The 19,446-nt window shown below is 43.3% G+C and overlaps 1 protein-coding gene across 5 annotated transcripts in view; it reads left to right on the top strand.

Annotated features, from left to right (window-relative positions):
* Positions 1 to 19,446, top strand: part of AMPH (amphiphysin) — a 1,183,179-nt gene that overhangs the window by 319,462 nt on the left and 844,271 nt on the right. For all 5 annotated transcript variants that reach the window (XM_068236417.1, XM_068236420.1, XM_068236419.1 and 2 more), the window contains one exon: positions 8,893 to 8,978. In XM_068236417.1, the coding sequence (XP_068092518.1) occupies positions 8,893 to 8,978 (86 nt within the window). The remainder of the gene's footprint in view (positions 1 to 8,892; positions 8,979 to 19,446) is intronic.

The following is a 19,446-nucleotide window of genomic DNA, read 5'->3' as shown; positions in this document are numbered from 1 at the left end:
CTGCCACCCATCAATCAGCCCCTAACCTGCCCCTTGCGGACAATCTGATCACCCACCCACACCAATAGATCGCCCGCAGATCCGACGTCAGATCACCTTCCAAGTGAATTGTTTACATCTGTTCTCTACCCTAAACACCCACTAATTACCCATCAATCACCCCCTGTCACTGCTACCTATCAGATTAGACCCCTATCTGCCCTTAGGGCTCTCAATCACCCGCCTACACCCTCAGAACGCCCTCAGACCCCAGCTCTGATCACCTCGCCAGTGCATTGCTTGCATCTATTCCCCCCTCTAATCACACCTTGAGACACCCATCAATCACCTCCTGTCACCCCCTAGCACACCTACCCATCAGATCAGGCCCTAATTTGCCCCGTGTGGGCTCCTGATCACTCGGCCAAACCCTCAGATCCCCCTCAGACCCTCTTCCGATCACCTCCCCAGTGCATTGATTGCATCTATTTTCCCCTCTAACCACCCCCTGAGACACCCATCAATCACCTTCTGTCACCCCCCTAGCACTCCTATCCATCAGATCAGGCCCAATACAACCTGACATCTAAAAGGCCACCCTGATTATGACCGGTTCCACAAAATTCGCCCCCTTATAGACCACCTGTCATCAAAATTTGCAGATGCTTATACCCCTGAACAGTCATTTTGAGACATTTGGTTTCCAGACCACTCACGGTTTTGGGCCCGTAAAATGCCAGGGCGGTATAGGAACCCCACAAGTGACCCCATTTTAGAAAAAAGACACCCCAAGGTATTCTGTTAGGTGTATGACGAGTGCATAGAAGATTTTATTTTTTGTCAAAAGTTAGCGAAAATTGATTTTTATTTTATTTTTTTTCACAAAGTTTCATTTTTCACTAACTTGTGACAAAAAATAAAATCTTCTATGAACTCGCCATACACCTAACGGAATACCTTTGGGTGTCTTCTTTCTAAAATGGGGTCACCACTTGTGGAGTTCCTATACTGCCCTGGCATTTTAGGGGCCCTAAACCGTGAGGAGTAGTCTAGAAAACAAATGCCTCAAAATGACCTGTGAATAGGACGTTGGACCCCTTAGCGCACCTAGGCTGCAAAAAAGTGCCACACATGTGGTATCGCCGTACTCAGAAGAAGTAGTATAATGTGTTTTGGGGTGTATTTTTACACATACCCATGCTGAGTGGGAGAAATCTCTCTGTAAATGGACAATTGTGTGTAAAAAAAATCAAACAATTGTCATTTACAGAGATATTTTTCCCACCCAGCATGGGTATGTGTAAAAATACACCCCAAAACACATTATACTACTTCTCCTGAGTACGGCGGTACCACATGTGTGGCACTTTTTTACATCCTAAGTGCACTAAGGGGGCCAAAGTCCAATGAGTACCTTTAGGATTTCACAGGTCATTTTGCGACATTTGGTTTCAAGACTACTCCTCACGGTTTAGGGCCCCTAAAATGCAAGGGCAGTATAGGAACCCCACAAATGACCCCATTCTAGAAAGAAGACACCCAAAGGTATTCCGTTAGGAGTATGGTGAGTTCATAGAAGATTTTATTTTTTGTCACACAAGTTAGCGGAAAATGACACTTTGTGAAAAAAAAACAATTAAAATCAATTTCCGCTAACTTGTGACAAAAAAATAAGATCTTCTATGAACTCACCATACTCCTAACGGAATACCTTGGGGTGTCTTCTTTCTAAAATGGGTCATTAGTGGGGTTCCTATACTGCCCTGGCATTTTAGGGGCCCTAAACCGTGAGGAGTAGTCTTGAAACAAAAATGACCTGTGAAATCCTAAAGGTACTCATTGGACTTTGGGCCCCTTAGCGCAGTTAGGGTGCAAAAAAGTGCCACACATGTGGTATCGCCGTACTCAGGAGAAGTAGTATAATGTGTTTTGTGGTGTATTTTTACACATACCCATGCTGAGTGGGAGAAATATCTCTGTAAATGGACAATTGTGTGTAAAAAAAAATAAATCAAACAATTGTCATTTACAGAGATATTTCTCCCACCCAGCATGGGTATGTGTAAAAATACACCCCAAAACACATTATACTACTTCTCCTGAGTACGGCAATACCACATGTGTGGCACTTTTTTGCAGCCTAACTGCGCTAAGGGGCCCAAAGTCCAATGAGCACCTTTAGGCTTTACAAGGGTGCTTACAATTTAGCACCCCCAAAATGTCAGGACAGTGAACACACCCCACAAATGACCCCATTTTGGAAAGTAGACACTTCAAGGTATTCAGAGAGGGGCATGGTGAGTCCGTGGCAGATTTCATTTTTTTTTTGTCGCAAGTTAGAAGAAATGGAAACTCTTTTTTTTTTTCTTTTGTCACAAAGTGTCATTTTCCGCTTACTTGTGACAAAAATAATATCTTCTATGAACTCACTATGCCTCTCAGTGAATACTTTGGGATGTCTTATTTCCAAAATGGGGTCATTTGGGGGATATTTATACTATCCTGGAATTCTAGCCCCTCATGAAACATGTCAGGTGCTCAGAAAAGTCAGAGATGCTGGAAAATGGGAAAATTCACTTTTTGCACCATAGTTTGTAAACGCTTTATCTTTTACCCAAACCAATAAATATAGGCTGAATGTTTTTTTTTTATCAAAAACATGTTTGTCCACATTTTTCGCGCTGCATGTATACAGAAATTTTACTTTATTTGAAAAATGTCAGCACAGAAAGTTAAAAAAATCTTTTTTTGACACAATTCATGTCTTTTTTGATGAATATAATAAAAAGTAAAAATCGCAGCAGCAATCAAATAGCACCAAAAGAAAGCTTTATTAGTGACAAGAAAAGGAGCCAAAATTCATTTAGGTGGTAGGTTGTATGAGCGAGCAATAAACCGTGAAAGCTGCAGTGGTCTGAATAGAAAAAAAGTGCCTGGTCCTTAAAGAGACACTGAAGTGAAAAAAAATGATGATATTATGATTTGTATGTGTAGCACAGCTAAGAAATAAAACATTAAGATCAGATACATCAGTGTAATTGTTTCCAGTACAGGAAGAGTTGAGAAACTCCAGTTGTTATCTCTATGCAAACAAGCCATTAAGCTCTCCGACTAAGTTAGTCATGGAGAGGGCTGTTATCTGACTTTTATTATCTCAACTGTTCCTGGACTATTTACTTTTCCTCTGCTAGAGGAGAGGTCATTACTTCACAGACTGCTCTGAAAGACTCATTTTGAATGCTGAGTGTTGTGTAATCTGCACATATTATAGAATGATGCAATGTTAGAAACACTATATACCTGAAAATAAAAGTATGAGAATATTTTCTTTGCTGCTAATCTTCTAGTAATTATTCATAGTACACAACCAATTCACTATATCATATTTTTTTTTGTTCGCTTCAGTGTCTCTTTCAGGGTAAAGCCCACGGTCCTCAAGGGTTAGAGGAGAGAACAGATGTAAAGAATGCACTTGGGAGGTGATCTGACGTCGGATCTTCAGGCGATCTGATGGTGTGGGTGGGTGATCAGATTGCCTGCAAGGGGCAGGTTAGGGGCTGATTGATGGGTGGCAGTGACAGGGGGTGATTGATGGGTGATTGACAGGTGATCAGTGGGTTATTACAGGGGGATAGAGGCATACAGTACATGGGGGGAGGGGTCTGGGGAGAATCTGAGGGGTGGGGGGTGATCAGGAGGGAGCAGGGGGCAGTTTAGGACATAAAAATAAAAATAGCGTAGGCAGATAGTGACAGGGAGTGATTGATGGGTGATTAGGGGGGTGATTGGGTGCAAACAGTGGTCTGGGGGGTGGGCAGGGGGGGTCTGAGGGGTGCTGTGGGCGATCAGAGGGAAGGGGGGGAGATCAGTGTGCTTGGGTGCAGACTAGGGTGGCTGCAGACTGCCCTGGTGGTCCCTCGGACACTGGAACCACCAGGGCAGGAGGCAGGCTGTAGAATAGGCATTGTATACATGACAAAGCCTATTATACACTTTGTCAGCGCGCCGGCGCTTCCGAACGATGCGATCGCCGCATAACCACGCCCGCAACCGCCAATGGGCATATTGCGCTCGTTTGGGCTTATAAGTGCTGTCTTCTGATCTTCTGAGGCTTGTAGTTAATTATTTTTCATGTTGTTAGGCTTCTTTTGTTGCTGGGGTTACCTGAAAATTATGGACAGCAGTGTTCATTGATAGGCCAAAATTTCACATGTGCGAAACTTCACATCAAAATTCGCATTTTCGCATTTTCGCATCGTAATCGTATTGCAAAATTTCAGGGAAAATCGTAATTGATCTTGTATGTAATAGTAGTTTTTCATAATTTTACGTAATTTTTCGCTTAATTTTCACACAATTTTGTGAAATTTTGTGCCGAATTTTGCAGGTAATAGCAAAGCCCCCATACATGCTATTGCTACCAAAATTGGTACATATATAAGGAGAATAGTGTGTACAAGTCAAAAAAAGAATTTTTCAAAAAGACTTTGTAGTTTTTGAGAAAATCGATTTTAAAAATGCAAAGAAAAATGTTTTTTAAACTGTTATTTTTCCAAGTTAAAAAACCATTTTTTCTTTGCATTTTCTAAATCGATGTTCTCAAAAACTATATGGTATATTTGGAAAATTCTTTTTTTCCCTTGTTCCCACTATTCCCTTTAGCACAGGTAGCAATTTTGGTGTCAATAGCAGGTATGGGGGCTTTGCTATTAACCTCCAAATTAAGCACAAAATTACGCGAAATTTCGCGAAAATTACACAAAATTTTATGCGAATTTACGAATGACTTAACAATTAATTTAGTTTTCAAATTGTAATTACGTATAGGGGTAATTGAGAAAATGTACGTGAAATTGTGCAAAATCGTAATTTTGCTGATTACGATAATCACTGGCAGTGTCCTTGATTGTTCTGTCTATCAATCTGGTGCTCTCTTGGTTGTCTTTTCTAATTGATTTGGAAATTCATTAGACCATCTATTACTGAAGAAGGGAGCAGCCTGATGAGGTGGATTTCTTTTTTCAGCTGCTGCTGATGTGACTGCAATGCTTCCTGAAGTGCAGGTCTAGGGTTTTCCTTTGTCTGTTTGGCTTCTGGTACGGGTAACAATGTGAAATGATCTCTTGGCTTAAAAGTAACCTGAAGCGAGAAGTATAAGAAGGCTGCCATATATATTTCCTTTTAAACCATACCAGTTGCCTGGCAGCTCTGCTGATCTATTTGGTTGTAGAAGCATCAGAATCACACCAGAAACAACCATGCAGCTAACCTTGTCAGATTTGACAAAATTGTCAAACACTTGATTTGCTGCATACCTTTTCTGGGTCTATGGCCAAAACTATTAGAGGCAGAGGATCAGGATAGCCAGGCAATTGGTATTGCTTAAAAGCATGGTGGCGTAGTGGTTAGCGCCCTTGCCTTGCTTCACTAGGTCCCTGTTTTGAATCCCAGCCAGGTCAACATCTGCAAGGAGTTTGTATGTTCTCACTGTGTCTGCATGGGTTTTCTCCGGGCATTCTGGTTTCTTCCCACATCCCAAAAACATACAGATAAGTTAATTGGCTTCTCCCTAAATTGGCCCTAGACTACGATACATGCACTACACGATACATACATAGACATATGACTATGGTAGGAACTAGATTGTGAGCTCCTCTGAGGAACGTATTGTGGTGGGGGTGTTGGGGCACCCTATAGAAAAAAGCACAGGAGACAAAAAGGCGGGAGCCCAGTAGTGCAATACATCAATATGAAAGTGGAAAAATGGTGAAAATAAGGTTGCTACTCACAAAGGAGGGTTGCAAGGAGCAACCAACCACAGGAAGCAGGTGGAGACTATAAACCCGACTCCACTCGGGGTGGTCCTGGAAGGACTCAGAGGTGATCGCTCTCTTGGAAAACCGGAGACAGGTGTCCACCGTGGTGGCAACCATGAGTATACTGTTCCCACCCCTCAAACAGGTTATGTAAGGGGGTGTACTAAGCACAAATGGGGGGGAAGAGGCACCCTGGATTATATAAAAGCTTCTAAAAACAGTTTAAAATGAAAAGGATAACGAGGTATCTTACCTCAATGACGAAATCTTTGTAACATACAAAAGATTTTTATTTAGCACAGGCAACGCGTTTCGCGGGTCTAAGCCCGCTTCCTTAGGCCAATAAAAGTGCCTACAACATCAAGGAGAACTCCTCAGTAAAACATGCTTATATACATATATACATTGCATAAATAAATATAGTATGAAAATACAAAAGTAGACAATAAATATTATATAGCGTAACTTATGGCATGTATATGTTCAGAATTAATATTGCAGTTATTTACATTTCCCCCTTCACACACATATACTAGCATTATCACACACTCCACAAAATTCATCGATAATCACAGTGTACACACACAGCGGCGAAATAAATCACACACATAGTGTTTCCAAAATTAATTTATTCAATCCATTGATTTATTTAAAGGAATACTGTAGGGGGGGTCGAGGGAAAATAAGTTGAACTTACCCCCGGGGCTTCTAATGGTCCCCCGCAGACATCCTGTGCCCACACAGCCACTCACCGATGCTTTGGCCCCGTCTGAAAACCACTACACCTGCGTTGCCGTGTCGTCGCTCCTGCTGATGTCACCAGGAGCGTACTGTGCAGGAACAGACCATACTGGGCCTGCACAGTACTCTCCTGGTAACATCAGCGGGAGCAAGGACACGGCAACGCAGGCTCAGTGGTTTTCAGACTTTAAAGTCTTAAATTACAGAAGTGAACCAGAGGCGGGGCTGGAGCATTGGTGAGTGACTGCGTGGGCACAGGATGTCTGCGGGGGACCATTAGAAGCCCTGGGTAAGTTCAACTCATTTTCCCCCGACCCCCCTACAGTATTCCTTTAATTTAGTGAATAATTCATTTATTAATGCATTAGTTATTTATTCATTTAGTTACCAATTGAATATATTTATCCATTTGCGCTACAATCAACATTAATCCACATATAATCCCTTAGACCCGCGAAACGAGTTGCCTGTGCGAAATAAAAATCTTTTGTATGTTACAAAGATTTCGTCATTGAGGTAAGATACCTCGTTATCCTTTTCATTTTAAACTATTTTTAGAAGCTTTTATATAATCCAGGGCGCCTCTTTCCCTCTATTTGTCCTCTGAGGGACAGTTAGTGACAAGACACTATACCCAATACAGCACTGTGGAAAATGTCGGCGCTATATAAATGCTAAATAACAATATTAAAAAAGGAAATACATATGGCAGTCTTCAATATACATTTTTCGTCAGGTTGCCTTTCAAGTTATTACCAACCTCACATCTGCTGTAGAAAATCCAAAGCCCATATAGATAACAAGAGCGCCATACACCTCTGTGTCATTAAACATAGAAAATCCAGAGCTTGTAATTGTGTTATGAGGTACACAATGATAATGTTCACCACAAGTGTTGCTAATATCCTAAAAGATCCGGGCACCTAGGTGAAAGGTAGAGTGTGCTGCGCGAACTGCGCCGTGGCAAAAAATCGGTGTAGCCATGACATGGGTGTTAGGAAATGGGCGTGGCCGTGATGTGGGTATAGCCAACTGTGATGTGACAAGGTAAATGCTAGGTGCTGTTGGGAGGGGTAAATGCTGGGTTCTGGTGGGGTGGGTGTAAGGGGTAAACACTGGGTGCTGGTGGGGTGGGTGGGAGGTTTAAACGCTTGCTGCTGGTGGGGTAGTTGGTAAGATTAAACGCTGGGTGCTCGTGGGGGGGGGGGGGTTAAAGGCTGGATGCTGTTGGAATGGGTGGAAGGATTAAATGCTGGTGGGGTGGGTGGGAGGGTTAAACACTGGGTACTGGCTACGGTGGGTGGGTGGAGGGGGAACATCCCGGCTATATCGTCTCAGCACCCACGGCCTGGAGACGGAATCAGGGTGGCATCAACAGACATGGAAGCACTGGGAGAAGAGACAAGCAGTGTGAGCAGAGGGGCCTGAAGGATGAAGCCTACTTCCTGCTACACTGCATCAAATATGTACCTGTGAGGACTGCCCACTTTGAAAGACTCTCCACCCACATCCCAGATTTCAATTCCATACATGAGTGGAGAAAACTCTACATCCTACTAGGTTAAGAGGAAACAACAGTACAAATAGCTGCCTGATATGTCACTGCTGGACACCAACTGAGAGGAACATGATACACCTTGGACTGTATAGCCATTATAGCACCCCCTCTACCCTGCCCACCCCTATGGATTGTATGCCCCTTTTAATACCCCCTATACCCTTCCCACCCCCTTCTCACAACCACCCCCTCCCATGCATTACTCTGTTTTAGCAAGGAAATGAGCAGCGCTACTTAAAAACAGACTAGTGCCTACCTGCAAAAGAGTGCAAGCCCCACTTGTGGGGTCGAATACACACCGAGCATACACATGACCTGTCTACCACTAGAGGAGGCTGTTGGTTTCCATTAACAGCTTGCATGCAACCTATTAAGTACTCGTCCCTCCCACTGCGAAGAAGTCAATCCTCCATGGGAGGGGCCTAACACGAACTAAATCCTAACCTATGTATATGCATAGCCTGGGTGCGGCTAATCAAATAAAATTGAAAATTGCGCAAAAGGTGGATCAGCGCAACACCTTTTGCGCAATTTTCATTACTCTGTTTTGCTTTGGCAACGCAAAATTTATTTGGCCCTGCCAATAATGCTTCTTTTAATTGAATTGAGAAAAGGATTCCTGCTGCACTTTGGTCCCAAAGTTAGAATGTTACAGGTAATGAATTTGAAGATTTAGATGTGAAATACTGCTAATTTTTTCAGGAGTATAAACTGATGCTGATAATGAGTAAACAATGATGGAATTCCTTGGGTGTTTGCTAATGTTTAAAAATTAAACTTTTTTTGGTTTTATTTCAGGCAGAAGAGGAGTTTCAAAAGGCACAAAAAGTCTTTGAAGATTTCAATACTGATTTACAAGAGGAACTGCCTTCTCTATGGGCCAGGTACCTAAAAACACCAAAAGAGAACCTGTAATAAATTAATATATGCAAGTATTTAAATATTCATTGTTAACCCTTTCCAATCCTCTTTTCTGATAACGCATATCTCCTCCACCACTTTGTTTTTTTTTCTGTTGTGCTGGGAAAAGGGGGGGTTGAGGAAAATGATCAGCAGAAGGAATCTGGAAGCTCTGTCCCTTCTTGCTCAATAGTGAGGAGGTAACCCGGCATCAGTGCTGGGGACCTATGCTAGTTCGTGTTGTAGCTCTGCCCTAATTACATGAGTGGCAGCATAATCTCTTTATTACGTGATACTGGAGAGGATCAAAGTGTCAGTCTGTACTTTCTGTTCAGTTTTTTCCTCCTTTCCTCCCACAACTAACATTAGGAATCCTCTCTCTCTCACGCTCTCTCTCTCTCACACACACTCACTCACTCCCACACACTGTCATCTGGCTTGGACCGTGGTGCTTGCAGGACTTATTTGGCCTCCAATTGGAGAGGAGGAACAGCTGTTTTCACCCCTGTCCTCCCCCAGTATATCAGTCAACCAGTGGTGTGGCTTTGGTGTGTGAGGTACCAAGTGTATCAATGCAGGGTGCAGCATGAAGGATAGTGGGAGGAGGGGGGGGAGGGGGTTAAGGGTATGGTGGACACAATTCTTGTTTAGAAAGGAGGTTTAATATATTATAAGGTTTGTTCATGGGCAGCATGGTGGCGTAGTGGTTAGCTCTCTCGCCTTGCAGCCACTGGGTCCCTGGTTCGAATCCCAGCCAGGGCACTATCTGCAAAGAGTTTTTATGTTCTCTCCGTGTCTGCGTGGGTTTCTTCCGGGCACTCCGGTTCCTCCCACATTCCAAAAACATACAGATAAGTTAATTGGCTCCACCTAAAAAAAAAATTGGCCCTAGACTACAGTACTTACACTACATAATATGGACATATGGAAATGCTAGGGATTAGATTGTTAGCTCCTTTGAGGAACAGTTAGTGACAAGACAATATATATATATATATACACTGTACAGCGCTGCGTAATATGTCGGCACTATATAAATAATAATAATAATTAAGGCCTTGTTCACATTATAAATCACTATTGCAAGCGCTAGGCGATTTATTGAGATTTTTTTAATCGCTTTTCCCTGCACTTTCGAAGCGCTTTTCACTTCGTGATGTCATTCAGGAAGTGAACTCTGTCACCTGGAAATGAATGAACACAATGGCCTCGATTCACTAAAAGGTGGTAAGTGTTAGCACGCCAGTGCAAAGGCTCTTAGGACGCGCTAATATGCGCGCGCAAAGGTTAGCACTGCGTGGAGCGCGCGAAACATCGCACCGTTCGCGCACAAAATAGCCTGAAAATCTATTTTACGCGCGAACGGTGCGACGTTTCACACGCACCCCTGCGACATTTCGGGTGCACCAACTTAACGCGCGATCAGTAACAGCGATTTCCTGTACGCTTTCATGAATAAATACATTGGGCTTGATTCACAAAAGGGTGCTAACATAGTTAGCACGCCTAAAAGCTTTGGACGTGCAAACTAGGGTGCTAAGTAGTTTGCACATCCAAAGCTTTTAGGCATGCTAACTATGTTAGCACTCTTTTGTGAATCAAGCCCAATGTATTTATTCATGAGAGCGCACGGGAAATCGCTATACAAAGCGCTTTTTCAAGCACTTTGCGCATTTTTTAATGCGCTGGTGATGTTAAAAATCGCCATGAATGCGCTTGTGCAATGGAAGGTATAGGGAAATCGCAAACGCTCATAGTGTGAACAAGTCCTTAATGTTTATTAATCATAAAGTTTTTATCATAGAAATACAAAAACAGTTTGCATTATCACAGTCTTGCATTGCAATCTCATCAACTGTATAGACAATGTATAAAATAATGAACTGACAATCATCCCTGAATACAACAAATATTGCTACTAACATTTTCTGTTTTGGGCAATTCAGACAGTGTTACATAGTTTAATTTAGCATTCAGTATGGAGGCAGTGTTGGTGGGTTTTCTGGATGTGAGAGGTCCAGAGCCTGGGTGTGAGAGGTCCAGGCCCACCTGCACTCCCCTCCAGGTATCGCATGTTGGCCTTGGGGCCCCGGCCAGTGAGAGAGGTCCGGGGCCCCTGGCCATAGTGCGAACCAATCATGTGTTTTTAAATGTTACATAGTTACATAGTTATTTGGGTTGAAAAAAGACATACGTCCATCGAGTTCAACCAGAGAACAAAGTACACCACCAGCCTGCTCCCTCACATATCCCTGTTGATCCGGAGGAAGGCGAAAAACCCTTATATGGCATGGTCCAATTAGCCCCCAAAAAGGAAAAAAATCCTCCCCGACTCCAGATGGCAATCAGATAAAATCCCTGGATCAACATCATTGGGCATTACCTAGTAATTGTAGCCATTGAAGTCTTTCAGCGCAAGGAAAGCATCTAAGCCCCCTTTAAATGCAGGTATAGAATTTGCCATAACTACTTCCTGTGGCAATGCATTCCACATCTTAATCACTCTTACTGTAAATAACTCTTTCCTAAATAAATGGCTATAACGTTTTTCCTCCATACGCAGATCATGTTCTCTAGTCCTTTGAGAAGGCCTAGGGACAAAAAGCTCATCCGCCAAGCTATTATATTGCCCTCTGATGTATTTATACATGTTAATAAGATCCCCTCTAAGGCGTCTAACCTTTCTTGGTAAGTGAGACCTTCCATTCCATGTATCAATTTTGTTGCTTGTCTCTGCCCCTGCTCTAAAACTGCATTATCTTTCCTGTAATGTGGTGCCCAGAACTGAATTCCATATTCCAGATGTGGCCTTACTAGAGAGTTAAACGGGCAATATTATGCTAGCATCTCGAGTTTTTATTTCCCTTTTAATGCATCCCAAAATTTTGTTAGCTTTAGATGCAGCGGCTTGGCATTGAGTACGATTATTTAACTTGTTGTCGATGAGTACTCCTAAGTCCTTCTCCAAGTTTGATGTCCCCAACTGTATCCCATTTATTTTGTATGGTGCTAGACCATTGGTACGACCAAAATGCATGACTTTACATTTTTCAACATTGAATTTCATCTGCCATTTATGTGCCCATATAGCCATGCTATCCAGATCCTGTTGCAATATGTCCATATCTTCCTGAGAGTTGATGATTCTGCACAATGTTGTATCATCTGCAAAAATAGCAACATTGCTTACTACTGCATCTACTAGGTCATTAATAAATACATTGAAGAGCACTGGACCCAGTACAGACCCCTGTGGGACCCCACTGCTAACAGTCACCCATTTTGAGTATGATCCATTGACCACAACTCTTTGTTTTCTGTCCATTAGCCAGTTCCCTATCCATGCACACAGACTCTTCCCCAGTCCTTGCATCCTCAACTTTTGCACCAGAGTTTTGTACCAGACTTTTGTGTGGAACAGTGTTGAAGGCCTTTGCAAAGTACTAGTATATCACATCTACAGCATTCCCAATATCCACATTAGCGTTCACTACCTCATAAAAGCTGAGCATGTTAGTCAAACAGGACCTGTCTTTAGTAAACCCATGCTGATGCTGAGAAATAAGATTATTTTCTACTATGAAGTCATGTATAGTATCTCTTAGTAACCCCTCAAATAGTTTGCATACAACTGATGTGAAGCTTACAGGTCTATAATTTCCTGGATCTGACTTTTTCACCCTTCTTAAGGTGAACCTCCGGACTAAAATTCTACTCAGCAGAACTGAAAAGGCTTGGTGTTTCTTTAACAGTTTCACAGCATCAGAACTTTGTTTTTCTTACCAAAGCATCATTTTTAGCTGCATTTTTAGCTAAGCTCCACCCATTGAAGAAAAGAAGCCCAGGCTTTTTTTCCCTGATGCTGTGCAGAGCATGATGGGATTTCCTATGTTGTTATTCACAGTGCCTAGCAACTGGGAGAGGTGCTCAGGACACAGGACAGTTGGAACTGTGTCTCATGCTCCCTGTCACCTCCTTTCAACCAAAAAGATGGCTGCCATCATGAAATCAAACATTTGCCTGTTCTTTTAAAACAGGTAATATAATCTCTTACCCACACTATCTATTTTAATTAACATAACTAATGTAACTTAATGACAGTATGTTTGTTTAGGCTGGAGTTCCTCTTTAAATAATGGGAAAACGTGGGCTGTACGCCAATCCACTGGGACTCTGTCAGTTGAAAGAGTCACAAAAGATAAAATAAAGGGGTTTATTTATAACTGAACTTAATTCCCTTAGGACTCGAGGATGCATGCCATCCGTGCCAGGTGCCTTGTCTATTTTTAATTTATTTAGTCTTGCCTTCACTTCTACCTGCGTTAAGTATTTAATATTACAGTTGGAAGATTGAGACTCTTCTGCATCTGTAATTTGCAACAGTGATGTTTCCCTTGTGGTGAAGCCAGAAGCAAAGAAAGCACTTAATAACTGTGCCTTACCTTGGTCATCCACCATTGAGTTCCCACCCTCATCCTTTAGGATTTCATTACAGTCAACCTTTCTTTTTTTTTTTTTTTTAGAGTTGATGTACTTGTAAAACTTTTTTGGGTTAGATTTGATATCCCTAGAGATTTGATTTTCAGCTTCAATCTTTGCCAGCCTAATTTCTTTTTACAACTTTTAGTTCACTCCTTATAATTGCTTAATGCAGCCTCGGTCCCCTCCTGTTTTAAGACCTTATAGACATTCTTTTCCCCCTTCATTTTATCTCTAACCTTTCTATTCATCCATAGATGTTTTTTTTTTTATTCCTAGACATTTTGTTTCCATATGGTGTAATTGCCTTCTTAAAACAGAAGAAAATTTGCAATAATTCAGTTATAAATGAACATTTGTGGTTACCCACAATGCACTACTACTAAATATGCAAATTATCCCTTTTAGTAGTAGTGCATTGTGGGTAACCACAAATGTTCATTTATAACTGAATTATTGCAAATTTCCTTCTGTTTTAAGAAGGCAATTACACCAAGCTTTGCTTTTTTAGTAAGAGGGCTTTTTGGTCCCTTTTATCCCCCTACACATTCCTAGTAGTTTGGGTCACCCCGAGCTGCTTGGTTACTCTGTTTCCATATGGGATATACATACTACAATATTGATTGAGAATAAGTTTAAAAGCTTGCCATTTCCCTTCAGTGTCCTCCCCTTGTAGTACATTATCTCAGTTCACCAAACTTAGTGCCTGCCTGAGTTGATTGAACTTAGCTTTTCTAAAATTCATAGTTTTAGTAGTTACACTGCCCCGCGGCTTATCAGTCACCAGATCAAACGTTATCATGTTGTGATCACTATTTCCCAAATGTTCTTGAACCTGCACATTTGATACATTATCTGGTCTATTAGAAATGACCAAATCCAGTAACGCATTCCCCTTAGTTGGTTCTATTACCATTTGAGTCAAGTAATTGTCCTGTAGTGATGCCAGAAATCTGCTGCTTTTACCAGAATGGGTAGCCTCAATACTCCAGTCAAGATCTGGAAAGTTGAAGTCACCCATAACTATGACCTCATTTTTACTTGCAACTTTTTCAATCTGCTGTAGTAATTGCAGTTCTGCAGCTTCATGAATATGTGGTAGCCTGTAGCATACCCCAATAAGCAATTGGCAACCTTTATTTCCACCATGAATATTTACCCAAACGGACTCGACATCTTCACAATCTTCCTTCATCTCATCGTTCAGGACAGCTGTAAAATAATTCTTAACAAAGAGACAAACCCCTTCACCTTTTTTCCCTGTTCTATCCTTCCTAAACACACTATCCCTCTAAATTCGCTATCCAGTCATGGCTTTCATCCATCCATGTCTCGGTTATTCTCACAATGTCATAGCCTTCAGAATGGACTCTAGTTCGTCCGTTTATTTGCAAGGCTCCTAGCATTGGTTACCATGCACTTTAAGTTTTTATCACCACATTTTCTAATTTTGGTTACATGAAATGGGCTACTTGAAGTATTACCTCCTCTTTACACTGTCCCCAGCCTCCTCTCCGCCCCCCCCCCCTAATTTTTACCTTATCTTGTCTACATATCGAGACTTTACCCTCCCGACTCCCCCCAGATCCTAGTTTAAAATTTCCTCCAACCATTTAGCCATCTTCTCCCCCAATGCAGCTGCACCCTCCCCATTAAGGTGCAGCCCATCCCTGCTGTAGAACCTGTAGCCGACTGCAAAGTCTGCCCAGTTCTCCAGGAACTCAAACCCCTCCTTCCTACACCAATTTCTCAGCCACTTATTTAACTCCCTAAGCTCTCTCTCTGTCTCTCAGATGTAGCACGTGACACTGGCAGTATTTCAGAAAACACCACCTTGGAGGTCCTTGCTTTAAGTTTATCTCCAAGTACCTGAAATTCATTTTTGAGGACCTTCCATCTCCCACTAACTTTGTCATTGGTGCCAACTAAAGAAAATATTATCATTCCTGGGCCTGGAAACCTTGAGCAGATGGTGTTATTGTGCCTTTGTTAAAGCCATTGTTACCCGATTTAAAAAACAAAAGTCAGATACTCACCTAAGGAGAGGCAAGGCTCTGGTCCTAATGAGCCTCTCCTCTCCCGGTGCCCTCCGTGCAGCGCTGGCTCCCCCGGTTAAATCCCCCGCCGCGGGGGACTTCGGAAGTCTTCGGGAGCCGAGTCCTCCCAAAGACAGATGGCTCCATACTGCGCAGGCGCGAGTGCGTCATAGAGGACCCTCGTGCATTCGCAGTATGGAGCGGCCCGTCTTCGGGAGCCCGAGTGCTCCCGAAGACTTCCGAAACCTCCCTTCGGCGGCGGAAGTGGCAGTATTTGACCGAACTGGTCGAATGCTGCTACGGGGGATTCTGAGCGGGAGCGGGCACCGGGAGAGGAGAGGGAAGTCTCATTAGGACTCAGAGCCTTCCCTCTCCTTAGGTGAGTATCTGACTTTTGTTTTTTAGATCGGGTAACATTCACTTTAACTGGACAAAGAAATATCATTGTGGAAAAAACAAATAGCAGTTTAAAGAGAACTTACCATATATCTGTAATATTCCCTGAGGAGGCAGCTGCGGGGACTTCCGCAACTGCCTCGGTCTTCTAGCCGAGTGGTTCACCCGTTCCCTCGGCGTCTAGCACGCCGAGGACGGGATTCTCAGTTGCTCATAGGGTCGCTGTATGGCACGGCGCGCGCACAGACAGGAACTTTATGCTGGGAGGAGGCGCGTCAGCTGACCGGCCGATCGGCTGACGTCAGAGGAGACTCAGGGCGCTCCGGATTGGCTGATTGGAGTGGGCGCGGCCGTGGGGTCTCCTCTGCTTCATAAGCCTTCGGGAATCACTTGCAACCTGTCTGCTGTTGCGAATACTTAGTGTTAGCGCTCAGACCTTAGGCAGTATCCGGTGTGCTTTGATCCGGGAGGAAACCGGGGATTTCACACAAGACTAGGATTATTGTATTACTTGTTATTACTTGCTTTTCTGTGTATGACTCTGGCTCACCTCTGACCTTGCTCTTGCTTATCGATTCTATTCTTCTGCCCATCTGACTCTGTTGCTGACTCTGCCTGAAATATCACTATTCTCTTGCCTGCCGATTTTGTACTGTACCTGCCTGTCTGTTGCTGAACCTAGCCTGTCTGACCACTCTACTCACCAGTGAGCCCTTGTCACTGGTGAGGTGCTTACTGATAGTACCCACCAGCTCCTCTGGTGAGGTCTTGTCAAACTAATCAGTTACTGTTGCACCAAGCACTATACACTCAGTATATCTGCTAGCTATACTTGCATTATTGGTGATTCTGCAGATCACCACATAATCCGGTATAGTGTCTGTATTATTGGTGATACTGAAGATCACACAATAATCAGACGTCTGTGTTGCTGGAGTGGCTGGATGGTGTAAGGAGTGGCTGGATGGTGTAATGGTTAAGGGCTCTGCCTCTGACACAGGAGACCAGGGTTCGAATCTCGGTTCTGCCTGTTCAGCAAGCCAGCACCTATTCAGTAGGAGACCTTAGGCAAGTCTCCCTAACATATGTAACACAATAATCAGACGTCTGTGTTGCTACACCAATCGTTACAGAACAGCCGACCAAAAATGTCGATGGATGCACTGTGCAGTCATTTTGAACTGTTAATCACGGCAGTTAATCATTTGACCCTCACGGTTAACATCCAACAGACTCAGATTAGCCAACTGTCTGAGGTGGTGCACACCATTCAAGCACCTAATGCACCAGTGCCATCCCCTCTTGTTTTGGAGCCCAGACTGCCTCTCCCTGAAAGGTTTTCTGGGCATAGGGCCGATTTTCGGGAACTTTAAAAATCGATGCCTTTCATATTTTGAGTTATGTCCTACCTCATCAGGGCCTGAGAGTCAGAGGGTCATCTTAATAAAGACATTATTATCTGGAGATTCGCAGTCTTGGGCCTACAGTCTCCTTGATGGTCATGAGACTCTAGTATCTGTTCAATAATTTTTTAAAGCTATGGCAGTTATATATGATGATCCCGATTTAGCTATGACTTCAGAAAGGAAACTTAAGATCCTCAGACAAGGGCATAACACTGTTGAAGCATACGCTGCAGAGTTTAGAAGGTGGGCAGTGTCAGCCAGATGGGGGCAACATGCTTTTCTTGATTGTTTTTTATCGGGGTTATCTGATGCTGTTGCTGATTTGATACTAGGTCACCCAGAACCTAAGTCTATGGATGAGGCAATCTCTCTGGCAATTAAAATTGATCGTCGAGTCCGATATTAAAAACAGACTCGGGGTAGAGCCCCAGGGATATCTTCCTTTATTACTTTCCCTGCTCCTTCCCCTCCTCAGAATGAGCCGATGCAAGTCGGACAAGCCAGGTTCACTGAGGTCGAGGAAAACTGGAAACGCTTTGAGAGACACTGTTTACATTGTGCAGAGTCGGGGCATATGGTCCAAAATTGTTCCAAGGAAGCGGAAAAACTATATCACTCAGTTGTAGTTGACGGTACCACTCTAGGCGATCCAGCCTTACCCTTAAGGGATAATCGCCTCCTCCTCCCGTGTTCTATTACTTGGAAAGACCAAGTCCAGGCTACTCAGGCCTTTTTAGACTTGGGCTCGGCGGCCAATTTTATGGATTGTGATTTTGCGGTTAAGTTTGGTTTTCCTCTCCTTTCTTTGGGGCGTCAGCTCGTTGTTACTGCAGTGGACGATTCGCCACTGCAGGGGAAACGATCTCTCTCTCAGACTCCTGTATTGTTATGTCAGGTAGGGGCTCTACATAAAGAACAAATACAATTCTTTGTCCTCAAAATGGCTACCTCCAATGTGATCCTTGGTATGCCGTGGCTTCAAAAACACTCCCCTCAGATTGATTGGGAGTCCAGACAATTGTTAAGTTGGTCCTCCTTTTGCCATCATCATTGTTTGGAGAAAGTCACAGTATGTGCCACCAAGGTTCAAGTGGAGGGGTTGCCTACTCAGTACTCTGACTTTGCAGATGTCTTCTGTCCCAGGGCGGCAGACAAACTTCCACCCCATCGAAGTTTCGACTGCCCCATTGAGCTAAGATCAGGTTGTATGCCCCCTAGGGGCCATTTGTATAATCTTTCTGGGCCTGAAAAACTTGCCATGCTGGAATATATCAAAGAAAACTTGGCCAAAGGGTTCATTCGTCCATCTAGGTTCCCGGCCGGGGCAGGTTTCTTTTTTGTACAGAAAAAGGACGGTGGCCTTAGGCCATGTATTGATTACAGAGACTTGAACAAGATTACTGTGAAAAATCGTTACCCTCTCCCCCTGATTGATGACTTTTTCTCTCAGATTACTGATGCAGGCGTCTTCACTAAACTTGATCTCAGAGGGGCATACAACCTGATTCGCATAAGAGAGGGTGACGAATGGAAGACGGCGTTCAACACACCCGACGGGCACTACGAGTATCTTGTTATGCCCTTCGGGTTGTGCAACACACCCGCTGTCTTCCAAGAGCTGATCAATGACGTTTTCAGAGAAGTCCTGGGGCGATTCGTCCTCGTCTATTTGGATGATATACTCATTTTTTACCTAGTTTAGCTGAACACAGGGAACACATGAAGTATGTTTTGAGAAAGCTACGACAGAATTCCTTGTACGCTAAGATTGAAAGATGTCTTTTTGAAGTTTCAGAGGTTCCCTTTTTGGGGTACATAATCTCTACCGCAGGACTGTCTATGGACCCCAAGAAGGTATCTGCTGTCCTGGAGTGGCCGCAACCTTTGGGGTTGAAGGCACTCCAGCGATTCCTTGGCTTTGCCAACTAATACAGAAGGTTCATAAAAGGGTTTTCTTCTGTGGTGTCACCCCTTACTGAACTTACCAAAAAGGGGGCAGATACCTACAATTGGTCATCAGAAGCACAGGCTGCCTTTTCTTCACTTAAACAGTTGTTTTGCTCCGCCCCCATTTTGAGGCATGTGGATGTTTCGATTCCTTTTATTGTTGAGGTGGATGCCTCAGAGATTGGGGT

Source organism: Hyperolius riggenbachi, chromosome 5 (genome assembly GCF_040937935.1).
Source record: "Hyperolius riggenbachi isolate aHypRig1 chromosome 5, aHypRig1.pri, whole genome shotgun sequence".
NCBI lineage: Eukaryota > Metazoa > Chordata > Amphibia > Anura > Hyperoliidae > Hyperolius > Hyperolius riggenbachi.
Note: the sequence above shows the minus strand (reverse complement) of the source record. Positions and strands in the feature narration are given on the sequence as shown.